This window comes from Carlito syrichta, unplaced genomic scaffold (assembly GCF_000164805.1).
Source record: "Carlito syrichta isolate Samal-C Ts95f unplaced genomic scaffold, Tarsius_syrichta-2.0.1 Scaffold302277, whole genome shotgun sequence".
Classification (NCBI taxonomy): Eukaryota; Metazoa; Chordata; class Mammalia; order Primates; family Tarsiidae; genus Carlito; species Carlito syrichta.
Genome location: NW_007246373.1, coordinates 156,492 through 179,175, shown reverse-complemented (window position 1 = coordinate 179,175; position 22,684 = coordinate 156,492). Strand labels below are relative to the sequence as shown.

At 45.1% G+C, this 22,684-nt stretch overlaps 1 protein-coding gene across 2 annotated transcripts in view; it reads left to right on the top strand.

The window, feature by feature from the left end:
• The window catches only part of KIAA0232 (KIAA0232 ortholog), a 56,072-nt gene that overhangs the window by 26,758 nt on the left and 6,630 nt on the right, over nucleotides 1–22,684 (top strand). Inside the window, exons 3-7 of one of the 2 annotated variants that reach the window (XM_008056210.2) lie at nucleotides 5,916–5,982; nucleotides 7,455–7,536; nucleotides 9,599–12,884; nucleotides 14,210–14,281; nucleotides 19,750–19,858. In XM_008056210.2, coding sequence (XP_008054401.1) covers nucleotides 5,916–5,982; nucleotides 7,455–7,536; nucleotides 9,599–12,884; nucleotides 14,210–14,281; nucleotides 19,750–19,858 — 3,616 coding nt within the window. The remainder of the gene's footprint in view (nucleotides 1–5,915; nucleotides 5,983–7,454; nucleotides 7,537–9,598; nucleotides 12,885–14,209; nucleotides 14,282–19,749; nucleotides 19,859–22,684) is intronic. The other variant, XM_008056212.2, reaches the window with a different exon arrangement.

Below are 22,684 nucleotides of genomic sequence, written 5' to 3'. Positions count from 1 at the left end.
GCAACCAGCCCAGGCAACCTGGCGAGACCTCATCTCTACAATAAAATAAAAAATAGCTGGGTGTGGTAGCGCATCTGTAGTTCCAGCTACGCAGAAGGCTGAGGCAGAAGCGTTGCTGGAGCCCAGAAGGTCAACATGGGGCTGGCCGTGAACATGCATGCCACTGCACTGTAGCCTGGGCGCAGGAGTGAGACTCCAACTCCAAAAAAAAAAAAGATGTGGGGTACAATTCAGGGTTAGGTATACAAATGGTCATTGTATAGGTAAAGCTTGGGCCTCGTGACTGTTGTTCTTAATTGGACAACGAAGTTTGACACATAGTATCCAGACATTCAGCTCCTGGCCTTCTGAGTCTGTGCCCGAAGCCCCTTCAGGACGTTGAGTTGTTAGAGGGGAACATGGGGATGTCTGCAGGGAAAAGAAACTGCCATCCCCTTGTTAAGTGAAAAAAGCAGGACGTTCTTTGGCATTCATTAAAACATAGGGTCTGCCTAAATCGAGATGCTGCAGTGGACAGGAGAGCTGAAGGACTTAATTCAGGTTGAAGCATTTTCTTCTTTTGTAAATGATGAAATGAGGCTTGGAGAAGTCAAGTAACTCGCCCAGCTTCACACCGCACAGCAGTCTGGGGAGTCTGGATTGTGCTCTCCTTGCATTACACCCCTCTGCTAACGAGCGATGCAAAGCAGTTACCTTTTTCTAAGTCTTAATCGCGCTGTTGATTTATTTATTTTGAGTCAGGGTCTTACGTGTCACCCAGGCTGGAGTGCAGTGGCACCATCGCAGCTCACTACAGCCCCAACCTCCTGGACCCAGGCAGTCCTGCCTCAGTCTCCCAACTAGCTAGGACTACAGGTGTGCTCCACCATGCCTGGCTAACTTATTTTATTCTTTTTTTTTTTGTACAAATGAACTCTTGCCATGTTGCCCAGGCTGGTCTCGAGCTCCTGGACTCAAACAATCCTCATCCCTTGGCCTCCCAGAGTACTGGGGTTACAGGCATGAGCTACCATGCCTGTATGTGTATGTCCTCGTTTGCAGGGTAGGCCTGTTTAATCTTCACTTATAGCAAGTTGACATCCTTTCCTTTTTCATAAGTGTTACACCTTTTAACTGTCTTTTCTCTGTTATTCTAAGAGTATATAATCTGTGCCCTAGATGTCTTCCTCTTCAGCACATAGTAGGTATTTGATGCTGTTTGTCCACTGGACGCTTCTCTCCTACTCTGTATCTTTTTCTAGAGAGCAGTGTACTGAATGCTGGAGGCAGGTCCGTTTTTCTAGATCCTCCTGTGTTCAAGGATGGGAACCACAACCCTCATGCAGGTGCCTTGACAGAAACCGTTTTTTATTTTTTTGGATTTTTAAAACTTTGTATTACTTCTCTGGCCACTAAAGGCATGAGTTTGTGAACCCTGGTATATATTCTCAATCTTCTCAAGTGGTACTCTTTTGTTTGCTAGCTTAACATTAACTTAGTTCTGAATTTTAAAAGGGTTTTAAACACTTGTAGTTATTGAAGTGTGGAATTGACAAAGCGCCTTGAAACTTAGTGGCTTGAAACAACCATTTTATTTGATCGCACTTCCATGGGTTAGCTCGAGTTCCGCTGGGAGTTCTCCTGCTGGTCTTGCTAAGGGTGTCTTGCAGCTGCCATCAGATGGCAGCTGGGACTGGAACGTCCATGATTGCTCTCTTCCTGGGACTGGTGCTTCAGCAGGCATGGCTGGGAGCTGTGACCTCTCTCCACAGGGCAGATGGAGCCCAGGGGTTAGCATTCCAAGAGGGTATGTGTCACACTTGCTAATGTCTTATTGTGGAACCCAGTCCCCAAGCTAGAGGCAAGTGCTGGGAGACATGGTTCATTGGGGGTATCAAGGTGACAGGCTTTCCCCTGGCGGTTACTTTCTAGAGAGACTGAACAGACAGATTCTGGCCAGGCACCTCTGAGGGAAAGCTTGAGACACCAGAATGAAAATTGGAGACTAAAAGTCAGCAAATTGATGGATTAATCTCCATTCATTTCTACTGCCTGGCTGCCAGACACTGACTGACAAGAGGCTCATATTCCAAAGACAGAGGGTAGAAGTTGCTCGCTGAGGAAAAGGTTGCTATGAAGAAGCAGTGTCGTGGAACAAAGTGATCGCATGAGAATTACAAATGTGATAAAGAAATGAAAAGTTCAGTAAGCAGTTTGGAAGATAGCGCTATGGAAATCTTCCAGTAGACGAAGATTGGTGAAGCTGAAGAAATGGTAAACAGGAAAGAAAAGAAATTAGATTAGTACGAGAAATTCAGTAACCAGCTATTAGGAAATGTGGTGCCCATGGTGTTGGCACCATTTTCCAGATGTGGTAACTGAGGCTTTGATAGGTACGTGGTTTTATTTGATAGGTCATGTGGTTAACCCCGAGATGAAGTTTGAATCCAGTTCTCTGTGGCTCCACTGTGCCGTGAGAGATGGATGAGGCAGTTCGTGCCCTTGAGTATCATGCTGGCTGTGATCACAGTGTTGGGGTGGGGGCACCTGCCCAGCATAGAGGGCATATCCCGTCCAAATGAGCTCCCGTACAAGATTAGCCTGTGAGGTGCTTAGTGTGGCGACAGCATCTTCTACCGTAGAGCGATGAGGCAGAGTAAGTCAAGCTGTCTTTGCTTCCCTCGTAGTTAGGTCACGAGTTGAGAAGAATAGAAGGCATGAGGAAGATGGAGAAGTGTTCGAGATGTTGTGGTGATGGGAGACTACAGGTATTTGGCAGCCAACAGGAATCTCCCAGAAGTGTCACCAGCCGCCGTGTTTGGCCGAGACTCGCTTGTCCATAATTGCGCAGCTGTTTTCAAGGCCCCCCCGCCAGTCTAGGCGCAGAGTGTGTGGCAGCAGCAAGGACCCGGGGTTGGTCAGAGCAGCTGAGGGGTACAGGCAGGAGCCAGAGGGGTTTTTTGCTTATCTGCACAGGTTAATTATCTTTTTCATTCCTCCAGCCTCAAAGTCAAATCACTGCAGAAACTAAAGGCATTTTCACAATGATGAAGCCAAAATTGAAATTCCAGAAAATGAAAGACTTGTGCGAAATCTAGAACATTTAAGTGACTAAGGTGACAAAGACTCTGGGCTTCTCACATATTTATCATATTCGTTTATCCTGGTGACTCTTGAGAGGGAAGTGGTGCTGGTCTTAGGTTCAGAGAGAGGATGTGGCACACATGCCCTTTGTTGCCCAGTGGATGTGGCAGAGCAAGAATTTAGACCCAGGCTGGCGGGATCCCAAGCCCAGATACGTTCCACCCGGCCCTGTTCTCAGATAAATGAGTTATTAACATGTAAACTTCAGGAGAGCAGGAGTGCTCACCTGTTTGTTCACTGGGTGAGTGAATGAGTGAGTGAGGAGTAAACCAGTGGCTGGCTGGCGGTACACTCTGAAGGTTGCTTACTGATCATATCCTGAAACATGCCAGTTGCCATGTGTTCACCACTTTGCAGGTTTGGAGTACTGAAACCTGAATTTTATGGTTTGCAGAATGTTTTTACGTGTGTTGGATACTGGGAGATAGGTTGGTGTTAGCCATTTTACAGTTAGGAAAAGCGTTTCATGAGTGCATATTACTCATGAGTGGCAGCATTTTTTTCACCTACAGCATGTACTCCCTTAGAGTTGTTACTAAAATGTGATTATAATTTAATCTTTCTTTGTTTCTTAAAATACTTTAGAGTCTCAAAAAATGCTTTTTTTTTTTGAGTTGGAGTCTCACTCTGTCACCCAGGCTGGAGTGCAGTGACACGCTCACGGCCACCCCAGCATCGACCTCCTAGGCTCCAGCGATCCTTCTGCCTCAGCCTTCCAAGTAGCGGAACTACAGGCATGCACTACCATGCCTGTCTTGAATCCGCGGGCTCAGGCAGTCCACTTGCCTCGTGCTGGGATTATAGGCTGAGCCACCAAGCCTGGCCCAAAATATTCTTAAATGCCCTTATGGATGTGGTATATTACTAAAACATGATTGTTAATGCTCTCTAATAGTTTATGTAGTAATTGGGAAGGTGAATAAGATTCATTAACGGTTCTAAATTAATACTTCAGAATACCTGTCAGGGGATTATAGGAGGGGTGATGGCAGCATCTGATGTCCCTTTTTGCTTCTCATTGTGCTGTGATGATAACCCAGAGGTCTCATGGTTTTAAAAATGCATCTATAAATAGGATGCTACAGGAGTCAAGGGAAAAAACAAAAATCTGGTTTGTAGAGCTTGCTTTTACATAGAGTTAAGGAGTAAGCTCTTTTCTTTGCTGTTTAAACATGAGAGCAAAAAAGTACATATATATAAAATATATATGAGAGCAAATACATATCACTCATTCATATAATATGCATTTGCTCTCATAAATATATATGTGTGTATGTGTGGTTAATTTCTAAGATATAAAGCATTAAACAACCTAGTCATTAGGTTGTAATGATTATTCTGTGGTAGTATATTAAATGGCCACCCATTTACAGTACTGAAAAAAGTTTAATAAATGATCCCTAGAAGTTCAGTGTTCTGCATTGGAGACTAGCCCTAGGTTTAAAAACCTAGTGACATAGGCTTGCTGTACAGAACAGTATGCCTCGTGTCAGCTGACACCGGTGTTGGTTTCATGATCTGAAGGAAATGGAATATAATTGCCGTCCTTGTCACACCTTGGGCATTATGGTAAGCAGACGCTTTCTGATGGAACTGGTGGTCGAGCAGTGTTTATGACTAGTATCTACCGTGGTATTTAAGAGTGTTTTTAAGGGAAAGGCAGCTCTCGTCTGGCCCATCTTTCTGTCTCCCGATTAAAAGCTGTGGTATGATGCGGATGCCGTGTAACTATGGATGTTTAAAATTAACCATTTTCATCCTAATCTATTCCTTGTTACTCAAACTGTGTAACTGTGGGCTTTCTTATTTGGGATATCTATAATACTTGTGCTGAGTCATTTTGAGTTAAGTGAATGGGGTAAAGTTCTATTTTTAGCCCTTCAAGGCCCAGCAAGGGCGCTGGGTTAGCAGAATGCTCCGTCATGTGCATCTGTTGTGTCCACCGAAAGAGACTTGATTCCAATTTAAATAGGACTTTGGTCACTGAATAAATTTAAAATTTCTAAATGTTTTTTTTTCCTGTGAGAATCATAAAAGTTTGTCTACATAGTGAAAGATTATTTGCTTGTATCTGTCTTCAACATTCATTTTTCTTTAAAGGTTTGACTCTTATTTTTCTCCTCCCAGTTCCAAATTCTTCTATGTACTCTCCTTAAGTTTTATTTCAATTCTATATAGAGTCTAATACCCTGTTTTGGACTCTTAAATTAAAAGAAGGCAAAGTTTTCACATTCACTGACAGTATTGACTTACATTTTCCAGACTACTCTTTTTGTTGCAGTTGTGAGTATTCATGGTTCTTTAAAAAAGAAAAAATATTTCTTTGTTTTCATGAGACTGTAAGTCCCTAGGAGAGTAAGGTGAGGCTTTTGCTTTGTCTCGTATTTCCTTTTGTATCAAATCTGGCACAAGAACTTGCTTGCACAGGTATTCACTCTCTTTTTGCTGGTGGTGGGCTTTTGGCCATGTGTGGATATTTAGGCCCTTCAGTCGGCCACAAGAGCAAGATGACACACCTTTGGAAAGATTGAAGTTATTCTGGGAGGTACCTGAATATTTTCACATTTTATAAGCATGTTTCATTTACTAGCCTTTATTAATCGCAAAATATGTGTACTAATTTGGATCTACAAGCCTGTCATTTTAATTGCTGGTGTTTATTTAAATATTGATAATGTATTGCTTTTGGAACATGAGTGATTGTATACCTTTGCATCAAGACAGACGTATACAAAGACTTGATTTCTGTGTGTGTGTGGCAATAGCCTGATGTGTTTTTCGTTGTCTTGCAGAGCTCTGGTATCGAGACTTTAGTGGAGGAGCTCTGCTCCAGACTGAAAGACCTTCAGAGTAAGCAAGGTGAGGGTACTGCTTCGAAGACTGTGTGTATGCGCCAGGGTTAAATCCCCAAGGAATCTGGGTTGAGGAAAATCGTAGCATTGATCAGAAGAAAAAAACCAGGACAGAGTCTGTGTGTTCATTGTGTGTCACCAGACCAGCATCATGCTCTGTCTTCAGTCCTGTTGGTGGCTTCTGTGTCAGCCTCAGCAGTCACTCATAGAGATCCCTACTCCAAAGGGAGAGATTTTATCCACAGGTGCAGTGAGAGATGAGAAATGTTTTTTTTTTAAGTTGAAGCTCAAGAGATTGGGAGCAGTATTTTCTCTTTCCTTGCCCCATCGTTAATATCTGTCACTGATATTAAGGCCTTTAAAACATTAAAGGTGTTGACACTAATAACTTCTTTGGAATGGACTTTGGAAGGGACTTCTGTTTTGACTGTCAACTTTTTTGGAAAGGCAGACTTGCAAAGCTCATTTAATCATTTGACTACATGAGCCCTACTTATAGCTTCTTTTCCCAACTTTTCTGCAATCCCAAAGAATGAAACCTACATATTAAGGTTATGTTTCCTTGTTTCCTTGCCCTGTTAATGGTTATTTGCTGCCTACCAAGCCTTGAACCCTCCTCTTAAGGGCACAGTTTGCTTGTTTGTTTTTAATATATGGCAGTATCCAGAGCTAAGCTAAGAATGTAGCCCTTCTTTCTATTTTAGTTGCAACACAGCCCTTGCTCACCTACATGTTAAGTAACAGAGCTAACTGTGATAAGGAATGTTCTTTACAGACTAGTATTAGTCAAGGTGGTCAATATAAAGTCTGTAAGTGCAGAATTTTTTATTTTTTCTTTGAGTTGGAGTCTCACTCTGTCGCTCAGGCTGGAGTACAGTAGCACACTCACGGCCACCCCAGTGTCGACCTACTGGGCTCTGGTGATCCTTCCGCCTTAGCCTTCCAAGTAGCCAGAACTACAAGCACACGCTACCATGCCCAGCTAATTTTTTGATATGTTGTAGAGACGAGCCCTCGCCAGGTTGCCCAGGCTGGTCTGGAACCTCTGGACTCAGGCAGTCCCCTCACCTCGGCCTCCCAAAGTGCTGGGATTATAGGCTTGAGCCACCACACCCGGCCAAGTACAGAATTTTGTGAGAAAATATTTTTGGAATCTAAACAGATGTTCTCTTCTTCTGGTCTAAACTAAGTACACAGGGGACTTCAGTCTCTTAATTAAGTGCCTCTAGAGCACTGTATCAGTGATGAGATGAACAACTCTCACCTCTCGGCCAATGCTAATGTGGTTTAGCCAGAAAAATCCCCTCTGGCATATTGAAAAAACAGCTTTTTACTAAAGAGAGAAACTGGTATAGTTTTTCTTCTAAGTACAAAAGCGTCTGTCATTTCTGATTTAAATTAGTTGAGAAACTTTAAAAAACATGAGCATTTGTTAACTAGATATAAGACAAATCTTTCTGAATTTTTGTTTCATAACAGAAGAGAAGATTCACAAAAAGTTAGAGGGGTCTCCCTCTCCAGAGGCAGAATTATCCCCTACAGCAAAGGATCAAGTGGAAATGTATGTAAGATTGTATTCAGTAATAAAGTGTGCATTTGTTAAAATCAAGCTAATAACTGCTACTGGTTTTCATTTTTGTTTGTCATCTTTTATTTAGTTTCATATTTCATAACTTAGGAAACATTTATTGAGCATTTATCCTGTGCTTGGTGCAGAGAATTCGAGAATGAATACGATGGTACTACTCTTATGGTGCATATCCAATAAATATTTGTGAAATGAATGAAACAATATTACTTTTGAAATACACCAACTCTTTGGGATAGCTATAAGAAATTATGATTATCCTTGTTTACGAACAATAACACTGTGTTCCCATGGCTTATTGCAAAGGGAACAAGGGTAAATCCTTCACCTTGCCAAACCTGTTTCCTAAAGATATTTTCAGTTCTTTCTTTATAAATGATTAGTATTAAGATAATATGCATTATAAGCAGACTTCCTTACATATTTTGTTTTAACCTCCTGAACCTCCAAAACCTAAGGGAAAAAACAGCACTTAGTTGGTTTGTAGAGATCTGCAGTGCCTAACACAGTAGCCACAAACCACATGTGACTGTTGAGCACTGGAAACGTGACTGGTTGAAGTTGAGATGTGCTGTAAGTGTCAGATTTTCATCAGATTTCAAAGACTTGACATAAAGAATGTAAAGTATTGCGTTAAACATTTAAAAATACTGATTACATGTTGAAATGATAATACTGTGAATTTATTTGGCTACATGTATTATTGGAATGAAGTTCACCTGATTCTTCTTGCACTTTTAATAGTAATGCTAGTAGAACAGTTAAAATTGTATATGAACTCAACAGTATATTTATGTTGGATAGCTCTGATGTAGACTGAGAAGGAGGTCAAGTTCAGGCCTGCCTTGGGAGGACGTGGCCTTTTACCCCTTCCTGCGTGACCTTGAGTGTTGCCTCTAGAACAGCAGTGCCCTCAGAGCCCACACAACTTTGAATTCTTCCTCTGGCGGCCTGTTCCCCGGCGGAGTCTTGCGCAGCTGCCAGTGTCCTAGCACATCGAAAGCACTGCCTCATCTTTAAGCCCACGAAAGCCAGCCCTCCTGGTTCTGGTGTCCCTGTCTTGCTGGGAGCCACTAGTCCAACCAGTCTTCCGTTCTGTGAGCATAATGTGTGTGTGTCTTCGTGTCCTCACGCGGGTTCCTAGGCCTCACCAGTGGCACTCACTAAACCACGACCCTTTGGGAACTTCACGGCTCAGTGGTGGCCCACCTTCTCTCATTGTTCTAGGCCTCACCGGCATCCTCTTTTGGAATGCCTGAAGGTGCTAATTCCCACCCTTTCTGAGGGTCTGCTTAAATGCCAGGCAACATGCCAACAGCCACTTAAGAAGGTGCTGTTCTGACTCATTTTTCTCAACTTCTCACAACTACTCTGGGAGGTAGATGCTATGATTACACCCCTCTTCCGTGAGTGAGGAAACGGAGCCACAGAGGGGTGACATAACTCCCTAAGGTCACACAGCTAGGAAGTGGCAGAGCCAAGATTTTGCCTCAGGGAATGTGACCTTAGAGCTCATCCTCTTAACTAATTTGTTGTCCAGCTTTTCTGCGGCATATATTTCCAGTGCTCACAACAGCTTAATGAGGTAAGTCATATGATGGCTATTTTACGATTGAGGAGGTAGACCCAAACCTTAAATGATGAACTCAGGTTGCAAGCACTAGTGATTGAACTGAGATTCAAATTCAGACATTTCTTACTGAAGAGACTGAATTGTTCCTACTACATTGTATTTGTCATTTTTGACTTCTTAATAAAAATTAAAACTGAAAAGAAAACCCGTCATCTTACGTATTTTCTCAATATTCTTAACGGTGTTTATCACAGTACTGAGAAAAAAGGTGCTTGATATATGGGCCTAGCTTTAAGCAAAGCATATTTTACTTCTTTTTAAGTTATCGCAAAGCCAATGCTTTTCAGATGATGGGAATGATGACTCCGTTCACGAAGTAGATCCCATTTCTTATGTTGGTAATGTTGCTTGACTGTGTGGTGCTTCAGCCTGCTCATTGGTGACCTCTGCCCTGTTTCTCAGGTACTACGAAGCATTTCCACCACTTTCTGAGAAGCCAGTTTGCCTGCAAGAAATCATGACTGTGTGGAACAAGTCTAAAGTCTGCTCTTACTCCAGCTCTTCTTCGTCATCCACAGCCCCACCAGCCAGCACAGATACGTCCTCTCCCAAGGACTGCAACAGCGAGAGTGAAGTCACCAAGGAAAGAAGCAGTGAAGTGCCCACCACTGTGCATGAGAAAGCCCAGAGCAAAAGTAAAAGCGAGAAGGAGAACAAATTTAGTAATGGCACAATCGAAGAAAAGCCTGCTTTGTACAAAAAGCAAATCCGACATAAAACCGAAGCAAAGATTCGCCCTCGCTCATGGTCTTCCGGCTCTAGTGAAGCAGGCTCAAGTTCAAGTGGTAATCAGGGAGAATCAAAAGCATCCACGAAGTATGTTAAAGTGAGACACAAGGCACGAGAAATCCGCACCAAAAAGGGGCGGAGCGGGCAAAGCAGGCTTTCACTGAAGCATGGTGAAAAGGCGGAAAGAGGCATTCATACTGGAAGCAGCAGCAGCAGCAGCGGTGGTTCTATCAAACAGCTGTGCAAGCGGGGTAAGAGACCATTAAAAGAAATCGGGAGGAAAGATCCTGGGAGCACTGAAGGAAAAGACCTCTACTTGGAGAGCAGAAATGACAGAGAGTATAAAGAGGAGCCACTGTGGTACACCGAGCCCATTGCTGAGTATTTTGTTCCTTTGAGCAGGAAGAGTAAACTAGAGACCACATACCGCAGCAGACAAGATACAAGTGACCTGACATCAGAGGCAGTGGAAGAATTGTCTGAATCAGTGCATGGTCTTTGTATAAGCAACAATAATATTCATAAAACATACCTCGCAGCAGGTACTTTCGTCGATGGCCATTTTGTGGAAATGCCTGCAGTTATAAATGAGGACATTGACCTCACTGGGACCTCGTTCTGTTCTCTGCCGGAGGACAACAAATATCTGGATGATATTCATCTGTCAGAACTAACACACTTCTATGAAGTGGACATTGATCAATCCATGTTGGATCCTGGTGCCTCAGAAACAATGCAAGGAGAAAGTCGGATTTTGAATATGATTCGGCAAACAAGCAGAGAGAAAACAGATTTTGAGGCAGAATGTTGCATAGTGTTGGATGGTATGGAGTTGCAAGGGGAACGTGCAATATGGACAGATTCCACCAGCTCCGTGGGTGCTGAGGGCTTGTTCCTGCAGGACCTTGGCAACCTGGCTCAGTTTTGGGAGTGCTGCTCATCCAGCTCCGGCGATGCTGACGGGGAGAGTTTTGGAGGAGACTCTCCAGCCAGGCTCTCGCCCATCTTAGACAGCACAGTGCTCAACTCGCACCTGCTTGCTGGCAGTCGAGAGCTCTTTTCAGATATTAATGAAGGATCTGGTGTAGACTCTTGTTTTTCAGTGTTTGAAGTGCAATGCAGTAATTCTGTTTTACCATTTTCTTTTGAAACGCTCAGTCTGGGAAATGAAAATACAGATTCTAGTGCTAATATGCTTGGGAAAACACAGTCTAGACTGCTAATATGGACCAAAAATAGTGCCTTTGAAGAAAATGAACACTGTTCAAATCTTTCAACAAGAACTTGTAGTCCATGGTCCCATTCAGAAGAAACACGTTCAGACAATGAGACGTTAAACATTCAGTTTGAAGAATCCACACAGTTTAATACAGAAGATATTAATTATGTAGTTCCTAGAGTCTCGTCAAATTATGTAGATGAAGAACTTCTAGATTTTTTGCAAGATGAAACTTGCCAGCAAAACAGTAGAACTGTAGGTGAAATGCCTACATTAGTTTTCAAAAAAAAATCGAAACTAGAATCTGTCTGTGGTATTCAGCTAGAACAAAAAACAGAAAACAGAAATTTTGAAGCTACACAAGTATGTAACGAAAGCAGTCCACGTGGAAACGGCTACAGCTCAGGGGTTATTAAAGACATTTGGATGAAGATGGCAGACAGAAATTCTGTAGCTACAGTAGAAGTAGAAAGAATTGATGATGAGTTGTTCTCAACAGATGTCAATAACTACTGCTGCTGTTTGGATGCTGAAGCTAAAATGGAGACCCTCCAGGAGCCTAACAAGGCTGTGCAGAGATCGGAGTATCATCTATGGGAGGGACAGAAAGAGAACCTGGAGAAAAGAGCATTTGTTTCCAGTGAGCTATCAAAGGTGGATGGGGGTGATTATACTACACCCTCTAAGCCTTGGGATGTGGCCCAAGACAAAGAGAATGCATTCATTCTTGGCGGAGTGTATGGAGAACTCAAAACCTTTAATAGCGATGGGGAATGGGCAGTTGTGCCGCCTAGTCACACAAAAGGAAGTTTGTTACAGTGTGCAGCTTCTGATGTAGTGACAATAGCTGGCACAGACGTCTTTATGACCCCAGGAAACAGTTTTGCTCCTGGGCACAGGCAGTTATGGAAACCCTTTGTGTCATTTGAACAGAATGATCAGCCGAAGAGTGGGGAAAATGGATTAAATAAGGGATTTTCTTTTATCTTCCATGAAGACTTACTAGGAGCTTGTGGTAACTTTCAAGTTGAAGATCCTGGACTTGAATATTCATTCTCTTCCTTTGACTTAAGCAATCCATTTTCACAAGTTCTTCATGTGGAATGTTCATTTGAACCCGAAGGGATTGCATCTTTCAGCCCCAGTTTTAAACCGAAATCAATCCTCTGCTCTGATTCAGACAGTGAAGTTTTGCACCCTAGGATATGTGGCGTTGACAGAACACAATACAGGGCTATTCGGATCTCTCCTAGGACTCACTTTCGCCCAATTTCTGCATCTGAACTGTCCCCAGGAGGAGGAAGCGAGTCGGAATTTGAATCTGAGAAAGATGAAGCAAGTATTCCTGCTCCTTCTCAAGCTGATTTATTTGAAGATCCACAGGCAGATCTCAAACCTCTGGAAGAGGATGCAGAGCAAGAAGGCCATTACTATGGAAAATCAGAGCTTGAATCTGGAAAATTCCTTCCCAGATTAAAAAAATCTGGAATGGAAAAGAGTGCTCAGACATCACTGGATTCCCAGGAGGAATCGAATGGGATTCTGTCAGTAGGAAAGCAAAATCAGTGTTTGGAATGTAGCATGAATGAATCTCTGGAAATAGATTTAGGAAGCTCAGAAGCAAATTGTAAAATAATGGCCCAGTGCGAGGAAGAAATTAAAAATTTTTGTGGTTGCAAAGCAGGTTGTCAGTTCCCTGCTTATGAAGATAATCCAATTCCTTCAGGACAGCCAGAAGAGGTATGTGTCTGCATGCTAGTATTAAAGGACTTGATCAGATTTTAAGAATAGCCGTGTCAGGCAATGAAAGATAGGGTTAGCGTAAATGTCTTAACTTAGTCACTGTTGTGGTTTTATATTTAAGAAGTTAAAATGGATTTGATATTTATAAATTGGAACTATGCAGTAGACTTTTTCTGCACGGAAAAGGCATTTCAAAATAAGTCACAGGATATAAGCTTCTTCTGTTTTGTTTTAACATACATGTACTGTACTTCAAGCAAAAACCTAATAAGCATTCCAATTTTCAAAGTTGATGAATCAGAAAGTGACCGCTATTAGAGAGTTTCAGACGTTGGTCACTTTATTAAAACTTGTGTTTGACATACACAATTATATCTGTACAGGGTTCTCTCAAACACACAATGGTACGTGTAGACAACCCACAATGCAAGTGCAACAAAATAGCTTCTACAGAATCTGCCTTGCTTTATACAAAGTGCATATTCCTGAAGCTGCGTGAGTTGTATGTTAAGTCCATCAAATGAGGTTCATATTAATTGTTTTGCTAATGAGAGTCATTGTCTCCCTTGACTGTATTCCTAAGAAATGGTTTGAGGTTAAATTGAAAATACAAGAAATAACCCCTATGGGCAATAACCTGCATCACAAAAGAAAGCACAAAATTAGTGATCTGCTAATTTAACTGTTACTTGATAGAGCAGTACCTGGCCTTTCTCCAGAAACAGCTTATTAACAAGAGAGTTGGAAGGGTTTAGAAGTCATGCCACCTGTGGCCAGAGAGCAGATGAGTGTTGCCCCCCCATCTGTCCTGCATCCCACCCCCTTTGCATGTCTCAATCCCGCCCATGCCACGAGGCCTGCTTCAGATGCCACCTGCTTCACTGACACTTCCCTGGTTCCTCTTCTCTCTCCTGCTCCTGTTCCATCCCTGCCCTGCATCAGAACTAATTTCTCCCTCCTCTTAATTTTCATGCACCTTTGGCAAGCTCTTTTTACTGCGTTTTCCATTCTTCATGAGTTATTTGTGTGTTAGACGATAAGCTCCTTCCGACTGTGGACCATGCCATACTCATTTGTCACATCAGAGTGCCCAGGTGTGGGGCTGCTGGCCTGTGAGTGTGGGAAGCCCCCGGGTGACTTGAAAGTCACTGCTGTAATCAGCTGGCCTAGAAATCCTTAGAGGGATGAATCCAATCCCATGGAGAGACTGCAATCTGAACTGCTAAGAAAAGAAATGTTGTTAGCCTTTATTTGTTTGCTTATTGCCCCATTTTTCATCCTTAAATATTCCTTTATGTACTTTGTATTTCACCTGGTTCCAGATTGGGAAGAAAGAAAAAGAGGAAAGAAGCAAGATTCTACATCATACCACTACCATATTCCTTCGCTTTCTAGTATGTTGATGTATTTATGTGTTATCAGAATTCTGGGTTTTCTTGAAAGGTCTTAGCTGCCCCCAAATTTCCAGAGGACATTTTGGGGTTGACTGATAGTCTCGATGTTGTCAGTACTATCAGCATTGATCTCTCGGCAGCGTCACTACAGTTTAGCGCCAGGTTGGAGCACACTTCTGATTCATCTCGGTGGGGAGAGGTTGAGAGAGTGGCCTGAAGGGCAGTTTGGGTCTACAGGGGGACTAGAACCTGTGTCTTTCCAGTCTGTCACATTGTCTGGTCGGTCCAAAGGAGCATCTATGAGGGTATTCTTCCTCCTTTTCTTAACTGAAACCAGTCTTTCCAGAAGGCAACCTGGGAACCCTGTTTAAAGATCCCTAGTAGCCAATGTATTTCAGAGCAAGAGGATGAAAATGTAGGATTTCCAATAGGATTGATACTGGGAGCATGAAAAGAATATGGTTTTTTCCCCCAAAAGTTCAGTGTGGTTCAATTCAGCAGACATTTATTGAATCCTGTTAACATGTCTGCTGCTAAGGTAGGTGCCCTGGATGAATAAGGCTATTCAGTCTAGGCCAAGCACGGTGGCTCATGCCTATGATCCCAGTGCTTTGGGAGGCTAAGGATGAATGATTACTTCAGGTTAGGTGTTCAAGATCAGCCTGGACAACATAACAAGAGCCTGTCTATACAAAAAATTTAACAATTAGCAAGGCATGGTGGCACACACCTGTAGTCCCAGGTACTGGGAAGGCTGTGGAGGGAGGATTGCTTGAGCTCAAGAGTTCGAGGCTATAGTGAGCTCTGATCATACCACTGCACCCTAGCCTGGATGACAGGGTGAAAGCATGTCTCAAAAAAAAAAAAAATTAAGTCTACTCAACAAGAGCAGTTTACAAACAGGTTATTTTAATTGAAATAGGTAATTTATTCATGTGGTTCAAATCCAGAAGTTATAGAAGGGCACATACACAGTGAAAAGTTACCTCCCCAATAGCAGCTTCTAGAGTTCTGGTGTATCCTCCAAGGATATTTTCTGCATGTATGGGCAAATACATACTCACGTATATTTCCTCCTATTTTCTTCTTTTTACTGAAATGGAATTTATCATGATCACCCTTTAAAAAAAATTCTTACTGTTCCATTGTATGGCTGTACCGTGATGAGCCAGTTCTTTTTGCTTTGGGGCTTTTGGGCCGTTGGCTCTAGGTGATATCGCTGGTGTGGCGGGGGTGAGCACCGGCTGCTGAGGGACCCTGCAGAAGAGCCTCCTGGCCTGTGAGTGCTGAGGATGGCTTTTTGAACGCACCCGAGCTTGCAGAGCGGACGGAAGGATGCGGGGCAGTCTAGGCTGGAGGAGTGGCATGAGCGAGGGTCAGGAGGCTGAGGGCCACTGGTGTGTGCAGGGCGGGTGTGAGCGGTTGGCTCGTGGCCTCTGAAACGCGAACTGGAAGGTGAGGGTAGCACAGGTGGAGCCAAGTTTGCCTCGGGTATCTCTTTTTGCAGAACGCTCGGGTGAAAGTGTCCTCCTTGTCATTTCCTTGGTTGCTGACTTTGTGCCAAGCAGTTTGAGGCACAGGGCAAAAGGCTCACTCCCTGCCTTCGAGGAGTTCCTGGTCTAGCTCGGGAGAGGAGGCTGTCTTGCCTGGCAGGCTTTGCCCTGTGGAGGACAGAGGCCTGGAGGCCAGCAAGGCTCTCACGAGTGGGGGGCTGGGGGTTGGGACCATCCAGTGGCACCCAGCCCGCCTGAGCTGGGCTTCTGTCTCCGGGGTCCTGGATGCCCGACCAAGGTCGACCTCACACAGTATGCTGTTTCCTCCACTTGACTGCTAGGACAGGGGGCCTCAAAATCCTGGGATGAGGAACATAGCCAGCGCACCTTCCACTGCTCCGCACTTGCTGTGACCAGAGGAAAACTTAAAACAGGCAGTTCCGTGTCTTCGTTTGTCTCTGTTGCACTCAGTATCTCTTCATTTCCATTTCATTTCTTCTTTTCCAAAGAGCAAGGCATATGGAAGTCTCTCTTTTCCTTATGTGACCCGAATGACTGAGAACTAACTGTGGCAGAGGGACACTGTCCCCAGAGTAGAACTCAAAACCATGTACCTTTCTGTTCGCCAGGACTGGAGTATTTAGTGAGAATGTAAAGCTGTGACACGTTTGTGTCTTTTGCCTAGCTTCCATCTTCTAAAGAATTTCTGAGGATTATGTCTAAGATGCTAAAGACATTTCTGGTCAGACCTTTTGAAACAGGTTTATGTCTTCTCTTTTTTCGTGTTTCCTTCGTTCACAAAGTATTCGTTACGTGCCTGCTACGCCAGATGTGGTTCCGGGTGCTGGAGAGGAGTAGCAAAGCTCCTGCCACTTATGGAGTCACGTCCCACCTTGGGCTCTGCAGTTAGCGTGCTAAGCTGCGTAGTGTGTTAGCGTGCACAGGTGCTACTGAGAAGCGGAAGACAAGCTGGACAGGGCACGTGAGGGGTGGGAGTGCTTGCTGGAGTGTGCGTGTCACAGGGAGTGTCAGGGCAGGCTCCCTCGCCAAGGCGTTCTTTGAGGAAGCACCTGCAGGTAAGAGGGTGAGCTGAGAGGACGCCTGGCAGGAGAGCGAGAGCCGTCCTGAGGCTGCTGCTTCTGCCGGGCCGTGGGGCCGTGGCCTGCTCTGCTTTCACAGTTCTCTCTTCCCTCTTTTCGTTCGCAAGGCGAATTGGGCATTAGGTCTTAGATGAGCAAGGCATGGCCGTCTTTGCTGTGCAGCCTGAAAGTGGAGACAGCAGAGCGGAGAGGTGTCCTAAATGGTGCCTCCTCCTCGAATCCTTTCCTGTAGCATGAGACAGAGGAGTGGTCAGTCCCTGTCATCGGAATTGATGCCTGGAGGATGCAGGAAGAAAGACTCCTAAATTCGTGGTGGAAACTGGCATGCTCTTCACAGTGGTCTCAGTAAGAGATGGGAAATGGTGTCCCAGATCCTCAGAAACTCGGACCCATTAGAAACTTTCCTTGAGGCCAGCAGACACTGGGCCAGGAACCTGGAGAAACAGAGATAAAGAAGACATGATGCCTGCCCTTAGGAAACTTACAGTCTGGTTCTGCTGGTGTCTAAGCTCCTGTCGGTTCATGCTTCCCCAGCTCCCCTGGTGCCTTGCCCCTTCCAGCTTGCTTTCCCTGACTGTATCCCGTTCCCCACCCTGACTCTCAACTCCCTTTCTTGCCCTTGCCCCTGTTCCCACAGTTTCAAGAAAGGATGAAAAGATAAGATAAGCAGTGTCATTACACTGGTAATTCTCCAACCTGCCCAGGGCATGTTCTTTCTCAGATCCTATTAGCACCAAATCCGTCTCTTCAGTGCTGCTTTGGGGAGGATGAAGAGAGGTCTGGCCAGGAAAGCCATCCTTGCTACCCCTGAATAGCACTAAGTAATCGCACAGAACAGATGAGGCCTTTCTGAAGAGGTCTTATGGTGCTGGGAACTGCGAGCGGGGTGATGTTAACCATGTTGAATTAACTTCAGACTTTGCACATTGCTGACCTAATTTGCATGAAGCCCAACCTTGTCAGTTCCTTTGGCCTTGGCAGCTATCATCACAGCAGGACTGATTTTTATTGTTAGGATAAGCTGCAGGAGAAAATAGTGAAGGTTAAATTGACCACTCAGGGTAGGCAGTACAGTTCTCCCTTTGTTTTTAATTTAGGAATATTTCTGAAAAGTTATGTGAAGTGAAAACAAAAGTTTGAAGTGCGTTTCCCATTTAGTTACATAATAGGCACATGTTGCTGAATCAAAGTTTTAAATCCATAAAATAATTTACAGTAAGAATCCTGTTAGAGAATTGATGATCATTACTAAAACAGTTTAGATTTTAAAACTTGACCACAGAATGAAATGTCTATTAACCCTTTGCACTTGAGTGTCCTCTGAGGGGTCATAGTCAATCTAGCAAACCTCTCTTACTGGTGATTGTATAGGACAAACTTATGCCAGCATAAATGTTTCGAGAATGTATGTTTCCCTGACATCTTCCATTCAAATTGCACCTCTTTGCTTAAAGAGGTGGAATATATACTGAGATATATGTTAAAAAATATCATCTGGCATTATGTAGAAAAAGAATGTTCTTTCACATCGTCTTTGAATGATAGACTAGACAATAAGTTGCATATTATTCATGCGGGGGAAGAAAACGAGACTGCATTGTCTGCTCGAGTAGAAAAATGCCAGGTGGAAGACGTTCAACAAATTACTACTGCACAACATGTATCAACGGACCTGCAGTGCATGTCGGTGACTGTTTCACATGTTAGCACATTTTAGAAAAATATAAGCTATAAAATTTTGATTTTTTTTGGTCATGACTAAGTTCCTGGTGTCCAAAATTCCATTATAAGCCACATTATCATTATAATAAGATAATTGGTTTCAGTGCTATGCTATTTAATATGAAGCGATTCATTTTTCACTACTTCCTAAAAAACAGTGTGCTCAGGTTTCTGGTAGGTGATCCTCAAGATGTCTCCGAGTGCAAAGGGCTAAACAGTAAAGATAAATGCAGTATTTACAGGCCTCTCTGTTAAGCAGACATCTGTTATGAGCATGGTGTGAAGGGCCGTGGGAGGTACAAAGATGCGAAGACCAGGCCTCACCCTGGGAGAGCTGTTGGCAAGCACGCTTGTCCCTCAGGCACAGTAAGGAAAACACACGGAAGGGGGTTCACTGACCACCAGCATGCCAGGGTACACATAGTGACCAAAGCTGGCTGTGAGTTGTCTGTTGAACACTCACAAGGACTCTCTTGGAGCACGGGTTGACAGCTGCTGCCTGTTGACCACCGCCACACTATGTCTAGTCCTCACTACCCAGGCAGGTGCAGGCTCATCTGGCACTTGCGAGTTCCACTAGGAAAGGATGGAGCCTGGCTTCAAACCGGGGCCTGGGCACCTTCTCTGCCATGCCCACAGCGAAGCATAGGGTATGCGAGACTCATTCCTTCATCTCGTTTGGATGGCTGTTTCTTGTTTTGAATGTGAATGTATCATTTGGTTTAGTCTCAGCTTCTTTCTGGTTCTCACCTAAGCAGCTAATTTTGTTTTAAAAGCATTTAGGTCAGTAACTCTGCCTATACTACTTTCTTGTTATTCCATTTATTCTGTTACTTCATCCTGCCTGAGTATGTGAGGGAGAAGAGGGGCCCCTGTCCTCTCTAGAGCACCTCATGCCAGGAGAGGCTCAGGGCCGCCTCGTGACTTCCCTGCACTTCCACAGTTGGAAATTTGCCTTACTCGGGATTGCTTCCTGTTACACAATGTTTTTGCCTTATGTTAAGATTGCCATTCTACTTCCTATCAGGAACAATATAAAGACTCACCAATTTAAAAGCCCTGGTTTATATAGTCCATAGTTAATAGTACTTGACTTTTTTCCTCTATCTTGAAAGTTTGTGAACGTTTTCTGTATTTGACTTAATCTAAACAGTTTCCTGTATTGAACACTGATATCAAAGGAATGAATAGAAGTCAAGAAAAGCAGACCTGGTGGGGAAAAGCCTTGTTCTCTCCTCGTTTTCCTGCATCCGAGTGTGAAGGTAAGGAAACCAGTATTACGTCATTGATTTATTCTCATTTCTAACTCATTAAGAGCACGGCATTATTTTGCTATGAATTTCAGTCCGAGAAGCACTTACCCGGAGCTTTCTACGTGGCTAGCACTTTGTAATGCAATGGGGACACAGAAATGAATAAGAACTAGACCCTGCTCTGAAAGCCAGCCACAGCCTGATAGCGGGGGCAGGCATGGAAATACATGAAAGCGTTGCTGACCTGTGTGGAGATGAGCACAAGCCACTGTCGACTCCTGGAGGAGGAAACCTCAGGCAGGCCTGGGAAAATAACTGCCTGCACAAAGACAAGAGGGTCTGTGGCACCACGAAGGAACAGAGACCTGTTGGGCTTGGCTGGGTTGTAGCTGAGGCCAGACCGGAGGGGAGCTTGCCAGAGGGCTTGGGAGCTTGGCGAGGTAGGCCAAGTTAAACACGCAGGCGAGGAAAGCCGTTCACGTCGTTTCCGGTGGGAGGGTGGCAAGGTCACTATGGGTCCGGAGCTGTTCTAGTAACGGAGTGGAAATGGAATTGAAGCCCCGAAGGGCCCCTGCCGGGTTCTTTGGCTCTTGCCTTGGTTGGGGGTTGTAAGATAAAGGACCAGACCAAGGTAACAGCTGTGGGGATAGACAAAAGGGAATCGAAGTGAGAGGTTTTGAAGAGAGAGGATGAGTTCGGTGAGGAGTAGTCAGGGAAGCCGGGCAGAGAGGGAGACGGGAGTAGCAGCTCGTATGTGGTGAGGGAAGATGCTTTTTAGTCTGGAGTATTTTTTGAATGAATAGTCTGTGCACCTTCCCAGTGGGCGCACTCAGAAGCTTTAAGGAACTCCTGGCCTGAAATTTTGGGAGAAGTGGGAACTAAGGAGGCTCCTCAGTGGATATGGTTCAGGAAATCGAGCTTGTCCAGACGGTGGTCTCCGAGGGTTTGGCTGGCCACCAGTAACTTAACAGTCTCTTCTGCCAGAGTCTGGAAGGTGCTGTGTGACTTTCGTTCGCACGCCTTCTGTGTCTCCCCAGCTGATTGGCAGTTGAGTTGGAGCCCGTGACTTCTCTCACTAGCCACGATGCTGGGCACACATGGGTTGCTCAGAAAGCTTCCCCTGGCCCTCCTTGGCAGCATGGGCTGGAGCCGATGGGGCACAAGGCCAGAATGACCAGTTTTCCTCTTCTTTGAGTTTTGCTTGTCTCTGGTCTCTAGCCGCAAACCGTTTCCTAAAACCCCGCCTTCCTCCTTCCCAAAGGTTCACCCGGATCATAAGGAGAGTAGATAGCTGAGTCTTTTGCCATCTTTGCTTATTTAACGACATTTATTAAAAAACCCGCACTGGGTGCTGAGGTCGATGCCAGCACAGCAGGAACACAGGCCTTGCCTTCGTGTGTCTTGACTGGTAGACTGGGTGCGGGTAAAACACAAGTGCGGTTAACATAGTATAAGTAGGAACTGCCCAGAGCCGTGCCACAGAGGCCGCCTCGGGAGGAGGGTCCTGAGTGAGGGAGAGAGGGGGCCCACCTTGGGTGAGGGACCAAGTCCTGTGGCGGCAGAGTGTGGTTTTCTTTGTATCTTTTTTCTTGAGTTGGAGTCTCACTCTGTCGCCCAGACTGGAGTGCAGGGGCCGCTCCCGGCCACCGCAGCCTCGACCTGCTGGGCTCCCGCGATCCTTCTGCCTCAGCCTTTCAAGTAGCCGGAACTGCAGGCACGCGCTACCACGCCCGGCTCATTTTTCTGATTTCTTGTAGAGATGAGGTCTTGCCAAGTTGCCCAGGTAGGTCTTGAACCCGCGGGCTCAGGCAATCCACTTGCCTCGGCCTCCGCCTCCCAAAGCACTGGGATGACAGGCTGAGCCACCGAGTCCGGCAGAGCATGGTTTTCAAACACACTTGAGCTCGAGCTTCATCAGTCAAGGACAGGGCCATCTTGATACCTTAGTCCAGTTTTCTGGAGTAAGGAATCTGGTTCCAACTCTTAGCTGTAGGTTCTTGGTTATTTCTACAGTCTCTGAGTAGAGACTGATAAATTGTGGTACACAATACTTTTGCTTTTATTGTGAAGCAACAGATAGACAAACTCACAGTGGATCAGTAACGAAACCAGTCTCTCGAATGACCTTTAATTCATACTGTGAGTCAAATCCCTGCACAGTTGCTTTGTAGTGACATCATGAAGCATCCTTGTTTTAGCTCACACGGGGAGGGGGGGAGGTGTTCCATCGCAGGAAAAGGTTAACCAAGGAAACAGGTGGGCACGCTCCCACTCAGCAGAAACTGAGTGACTGCTGAGGCTTCTGATGTTGCAGATGATCCTTGACAGCCCTTACTGCTCGGAGCCAAGGGCTGGCCCGGGAGCACTCTGCTCTTTTACAGGAAGGCGAGGCGAGGGCCCCAAAGCGTGGTGGCTTGTCCAGGCACCCATCTGGCAGGAGAGCCCTGTTCTTTTTGCCCTGCCAGCCCCGGCCCTGCCTGTATTCACATGTGCGTTTGTTGCTCGCCTGGCTCGCCTTTGGCACTGTTCTGGGCCTGGGAATGCACAGGCAAGCAGACTGCATCTCTGTCCTCCCGATCAGGCGCCTTCTGAGCAGGGACTCGAGGGAGCAGAGTACAAGCCACGTGACAGTTGAGGCTGCCTCCGGGGAGAGGTGCCAGGCAGAAGCAGTGGCTTGTGGGGGCCGGGGTGCATGCAGTGAGACCCAGAATGGCTGGCGGGGGACGGTGCTGGAGTGTGGTAGGGAGGCCAGCCTGGGAGCGGGGAGCCAGACCAAGAGGGCCTTGCAGCAAACCGCCTTCTGGATGGCAGTCTCCACAGCTCATGCCTCCAGAT